Source organism: Centropristis striata, chromosome 6 (genome assembly GCF_030273125.1).
Source record: "Centropristis striata isolate RG_2023a ecotype Rhode Island chromosome 6, C.striata_1.0, whole genome shotgun sequence".
NCBI lineage: Eukaryota > Metazoa > Chordata > Actinopteri > Perciformes > Serranidae > Centropristis > Centropristis striata.
Genome location: NC_081522.1, coordinates 35294020 through 35300471, shown reverse-complemented (window position 1 = coordinate 35300471; position 6452 = coordinate 35294020). Strand labels below are relative to the sequence as shown.

The window sequence follows — 6452 nt, the reverse complement described above, 5'->3', positions numbered from 1 at the left end:
TAGTGAATAAATATGATACATTTAAATATGTTATTGATACTCCTGATACTCACAAAACAAAGAGGATAAACCTGCAACTAATTCATGCAATAATGAATAAAATCTGTGGGTTTTTTTTTAATTCTCAGCTATAAAATGTCAGAAAATAGTGAAAAATGATGCCAGTGATGACCTCAGAGTGCTTGTTTTGTAGGACCCACAATCTGAAACCCAGAAAACATCCAAGGAGCTGAAACCATCAAGTGTTCTTACGGCATATCTGTTAAGCACAAGACTTTAAATAATACCATTTTCAGGGTTAAATAGTGGCATTTTATTAAGTTATAAGTGAAAGTATACATCCAGTTTGCCTATTCACCTTGCTGCAGCCTTCATTTATTGCATTTCTTATATAAATTAGGTGTTAATCTGCTCATTTTTGGCTATAAAGACGGAATAGACTCCGGATTTACTTAAAGGTGGAAGCACTTTGCCATACCCAAACTAAGGCACAGCTCAGATTCGATTTCAGGGCCCAATATGGAGCAGATAATGGGAGATTTTTACGCACAAACTCTCATATTGGGGCAGGATCTGTATCCGTTACGCACAAAACTTGAAAGAATACGATTTTCAGGGTTAAATAGTGGCATTTTATGAAGTGATAAGTGAAAGTATACACCCAGATCACATTCTCACCTTGCTGTAGCCTTCATTTATTGCATTTCGTATATAAATTCGGTGATTTTTGTGCTAATTTTGGCCTAAAAAGACAGAGTAGACTCAGGATTTGCTTAAACGCACAGCTCAGATTCAATTTCAGGGAACAAAATGGAGCAGATAATAGGAACCTTTTGTGCACAAACTCGTGCGTTGGCACAGGATCCATATCCGTTACATACAAAACTTAAAACTATACGATTTTCAGGGTTAAATAGTGGCATTTTATTAAGTGATAAGTTAAAGTATACACCCAGATTGCATATTCACATTGCTGCAGCGCTCATTTAGCTTATTTCCTCTATAAATTAGGTGTTTTTTCTGCTCATTGAGGCTTAAAATGACAGAATAGACTCCAGATTTACTTAAAGGTGGAAGCGCTTTGGCGTACCCAAACTAACGCACAGGTGCCAAATATTTCTGATCCTCAAAGCATGACGCATTGTTATTTTACAGTCTTATACAAACCATCACTCAGACCAACTAATAACTCAGGAATGATGGATTTAAAAAAAAAAAAAAAAAGGGGGGGAGGACGGAGAAATTACACAGTGATTCTCCCAAAGCAGCACCTAAAGGTGATGTGTCCATTTCAATTGGATTATCTATCACAGGCTTTTTGAAGTCTCTGGGGGAAATCTGCACCACTGTCACACGGCATTTCCTTCATCTTTGATCTGGTCCGGGTGTATCTGGAGGTCCGGAGACCCTGACCAGATGAGATTAATGGGCAAATTGGATTTTTTCGCATGATCCCCGTGGAAGAAAACCATAAAACAACAAGGAGATTTAAAACGCTCTCTGTGCTCTTCTCAGCCCATTGAACACGACTTTGTTGTTGCAGCAGCACTACTTGTAATAAGTCCGTAATAGAAATCCAATTTAATTGGGAATAATTTGTTCACCGCAGCACCAAATCGCATTAAGGCTGGTCTCTGTGTTTCACTGCAGGTTTTATCAAGAGAAAAGACAATTTTACATCAGCGGTATGAAGTCGGGTCACGGCCTGAAGAGACACTTCAGTTTACCTGGAAGGACTTGAAACTACGATACTAAATCAGGACTAAATCACTATTGTTTACTGCAGCGTACTCTTAACTTTAACACTTATCTGTGTTAAAGTCTACTGCCCTAAACTTTTTAACTATGCAACGTTTGACTTGTGCTTTTTATTATTTTATCTCTTTTCTTATCCTGATGTATCTTATTTTATCTTATTTGTAATTTTATTTCTATTTCCCTGTTTAAATTGACTGTTTTTACTGTTTTTAATTGTGTCTTGCTGTTTTTAATGTTTATGTAAAGCACTTTGAATTACCTTGTGTTGAATTGTGCTATACAAATAAACTTGCCTTGCCTTGATGCAAAGACGCAAAATTACACAAAATAAAGGAAATGACAGACACGTGGACATGAGTCATTGATTGTGACTTGCATCATGACTTGACAGACAATAAATTACTTGTAACCTGACTAGACTGGAGACATGAGGACTTGTCTGTGTTCACTTTGTGTTTTCAGTTTAAATATTAAATATAAAACATGCAAATTAAAATGTTAATTGTTGTTGATGTCGACATTACAAGTACAGTCATGGAAAAAAATATTATATCACCCTTGTTTTCTTCAATATCTTGTTCATTGTAATGCCTGGTACAACTAAAGGTACATTTGTTTGGAAAAATATAATGAAAACAACAAAAATAGCTCATAAGAGTTACATTTTTTGTTTTGTTTCTAGACATTTTCCATGGTTTTCTTGATAATAACAAAAATCATTATCAAGAAAACCATGGAAAATGTCTAGATATCAGCTCTTATATTAAACTCTTATGAACTATTTTTGTTTTTATCATTATATTTCTCCAAACAAATGTACCTTTAGTTGAACCAGGCATTAAAATGAAATGAAATGTATATCATGATGATTTAAATGAATTAATCTGAAAACTTTGATTCTCTCTCCACCTTCCTACATTCATATTTTGAGTGAAATTAATTTGTCAAAAAATTAGGGGAAAAATGCACAATAAACAAAGATGAATTTGACATACCATTTACAGGTGCATCTCAATAAATTAGAATATCATAGAAAAGTTTATTTATGTCAGTAATTCAATTCAAAAAGTGGATATAACACATTATATAGATCCATTACACACAGAATGAAACATTTCATGTCTTCATTTATTTAATTTCTTCTAATGATTCAGTGTCTCAAAAAAAATAATATTACAAAAGACCAATTTAAAAAAGTATGTTTAATATGGAAATGTTGGCCTCTGAAAAATATGTCCATCTATATGACTCAATACTTGGACTTGAACTACTGGAAATGGACCTTTCCATCATATTCTAATGTATTGAGATGCACCTGTAGTGTTTTGTAGACATTGCAACAATGTTTTGGCCAAGATATCCGTGTAATAATTATTATTTTATTATCTAGATTAGGACCAGATTTTACACCATAATATCAAATTAACAAATACAATGTTGTTTTGCAGGCTCTGAAAAGATAAAAACATTCTGATTTCAGTCTTAACTTCACTTTGCAAGAATTTGTTCCTCAGAAGAAACTTACTAATTTTCACTTAAAACATAAAAAAATAATACTTCTATTTAGATTTAAATGAACAAATCTGAAAACTTTCCCAGACCAGAATTCACAGTATGAAATCAAATAAAATTTAGTTGTTCTGGCTCTCAAAAGAGAAAACATTCAGATTCCAGCTTTGCAAGAATTTGTTCTTCATAAGAAACTTTAATTTTCACGTAAAACATAAAAAAAAAGAATACATTTATTTAGATTTAAATGAAAAAAACCCTGAAAACTTTGAATTTCCCCTTTGATTCTCATATTTAGAATTTTTGGAATTAATTTGCCAAAAATTTGGGGAAAAAGCACAATAAACAAAGATAAATTTGACTCATGTAGTGTTTTCAAAATGTTTATAGACATTGCAATAATGTTTTGGCCAAGATAATCGTGTAATCATTAATATTTTATTATCTAGATTAGGACCAGAATTCACAATATGAAATCAAAAAAAAATTTGTCTTGCAGAGAGAAAACATTCTGATTCCACTCTTAACTTGACTTTGCAAGAAATTGTTCCTCAAAAGAAACTTTAATTTTCACTTAAAACATAATAAAATAATAATTCAGAACTAAACTGAAAAACAAGACAGAGCCAAGTGGAGAACAAAAGTGTAACAGCTGCAAAAATAAAGATGCTGTCTTGTCCTTTTTTTGTGTGTGGAAGGTCCCTTTAATTAATTTTTTCTGTTAATGTTGTGTCTTTTTTTGTTAATTTTATGTCTTTTTTTTTTTAATAATTGTGTGTCTTTTTTTAATAACTTTGTGGGGTTTTTTGGTAATTTTGTTTCTTTTTAAGTAATTTAGTTTTTTCTGTCATTTTGTGTCTTTTTGTGTGTCATTTTGTGTCTTTTTTGGTAATTCTGTGTATTTTTTGGTCATTTTGTGTCTTTTGAAAGTGATTTAGTGTTTTTTCAGTCATTTTGTGTCTTTTTTTGTAATTTTGTGTCTTTTTTGGTCATTTTGTCTTGTCTAGATTAGGACCAGAATTCACAATACGAAATCAAATAAAAATTTGTCTTGCAGAGAGAAAACATTCTGATTCCAGTCTTAACTTGACTTTGCATGAAACTGTTCCTCAAAAGAAACTTTAATTTTCACTTAAAACATAATAAAATAATAATTCAGAACATAATTGAAAGACAAGACAGAGCCAAGTGGAGAACAAAAGTGTAACAGCTGCAAAAATAAAGATGCTGTCTTGTCCTGAAACATCTCAGTCCTTCTATTAATAATCCAGTTTATCATGGTAAACTAACTAACTAGCTGATTAACCTTCCCGTGCTTCAACACACGCTCCTCTGCAGCTGCAGGTGAAGCTTCCCGCCGGCGGCTCTGCAGAGCAGCAGGAGGACGGCGGCGGCTCCCAGCGCGCTCAGCGCCGCTCCGGCTAGCCGGCGCATCCTGCGGTTGCCGTGGGAACCGCGCTGAGGAAGCTGACAGGCGTCTCCTGCCTCGTCCATCTGAGAGGAGGAGGGACGACAGGTTCACATGAGAAATTTAAATCTGATAACAGTATATTAAGTATTTAAAATGAGCCCTATCTTTACAAAGTTAAAACACTGCTTACATCAGGGGTCTCAAATTCGCGGCCCGCGGGCCAATTGTGGCCCTCGTGATGATATTTTGTGGCCCCCACCTTGATATGAAAGTTTAATGTGAGTTTTATATGAATGGCACTTTACCGTGTTGTGTGTGGAAGGTCCCTTTCATTACTTTTTTTGGTAAATTTGTGTCTTTTTTATTAATTTTGTCATTTTTAATAATTGTGTGTCTTTTTTAATAATTTTGTCTTTTTTTAATAATTGTGTGTCTTTTTTAATAATTTTGTCTTTTTTTAATAATTGTGTGTCTTTTTTAATAATTTTGTGTCCGTTTTGGTAAATCTGTGTCTTTTTTTGTCATTTTGTGTCTATTTTGGTCATTTTGTGTCTTTTGGGTCATGATGTGTCTTTTTTTTTATAATTTTGTGTCTTTTTTGGTAATTCTGTGTCTTTTTTTGGTCATTTTGTTTCTTTTTAAGTAATTTAGTTTTTGGTGATTAGAGTATTGGATATGTCAAAGATTAGCAACAAAATAGATTTGACTGCATTAGTATTTTTTATGTAGTAACAGATACTCCCTCTGTACATACATCAATATTTATATTGATGTATGCACCATACATCAATATTTTTTTCAGATTTTTTCCCCCATAGATCTCTTAAACAACTTACATTAAATCATTTTCAGAGTTTTAACCCTTTATATGCCAGTTTATATATTAGATTTTTCCATAAGTTCTTTCAAAAAAACACCAAAAATGATTTTTTTCCCCCCATATAATAAATAGTAGGGAGCTGGGGTTTTGGTGGTGATTAGAGTCTTGGATATGTCAACGATTAGCAACAAAATAGATTTGATTGCATTAGTATTTTTTATGTAGTAACAGATATTTCTCTCTGGTGACCCTCGTGGTCTAACTGCTATTAAATCACCATATATCAATATTTTTTATATCTCTTAATACTTTATTAATTGGTCGTTATCTGTTGAACAATTATGTTTTATGTTGAGACTTGCATTAGGACTTGATTTTCCTGAACTAAGGACCTGTACTGACTTGGCAAAACCTGACTTTACTTCCCTGTGACAAAATGAACTTGCACCAAATTCAAGGTTTGTACACTTTTTGAGTGGTCAAATTCAAGCACTTTTTAAGAACTTTCAAGGTCCATTTTCAAGCTTTTCTAGTACCTTGTACCTTGTAAGTTTTATGTTTTTAGATGCAATGTTTTAGATGCTAAAAGCGGTAATTTCACTCAACCATACCGACAGCGATGGTTTTACACTTTTAACAACCAAAAGTACAGTTTGCTAATCTCAATATTCAATCTAGAATTTTTTCCATTGAACATGTGATTGTGTCAGGCCGCCATTGTAAATAAGAATTTGTTTTTAATGACCTGCCTGGTTAAATAAAGGTGAATGATTATCTATAGTCAGATTGCACAAGAAATACAGTAAGAATTTCAAGCATTTTCAAGCACTTTATCCAAAATCCAAGCACTTTTCAAACCTTGAAAATACATTAAATTTTAAGCATTTTCAAGGATTTCAAGCACCCGTATGAACCCTGCAAATTAGACGAGAGGTTCACATGAGAAAACACAGA

The 6452-nt window shown here is 32.9% G+C and overlaps 1 protein-coding gene across 1 annotated transcript in view; it reads right to left on the bottom strand.

The window, feature by feature from the left end:
• Positions 1–3685: 3685 nt before the first annotated feature.
• The window catches only part of asz1 (ankyrin repeat, SAM and basic leucine zipper domain containing 1), a 38980-nt gene continuing 36213 nt past the window's right edge, over positions 3686–6452 (bottom strand). Inside the window, exon 13 of the mRNA XM_059334331.1 lies at positions 3686–4761. Within this exon, the coding sequence (XP_059190314.1) occupies positions 4585–4761 (177 nt within the window). The 3' untranslated portion in view covers positions 3686–4584. The remainder of the gene's footprint in view (positions 4762–6452) is intronic.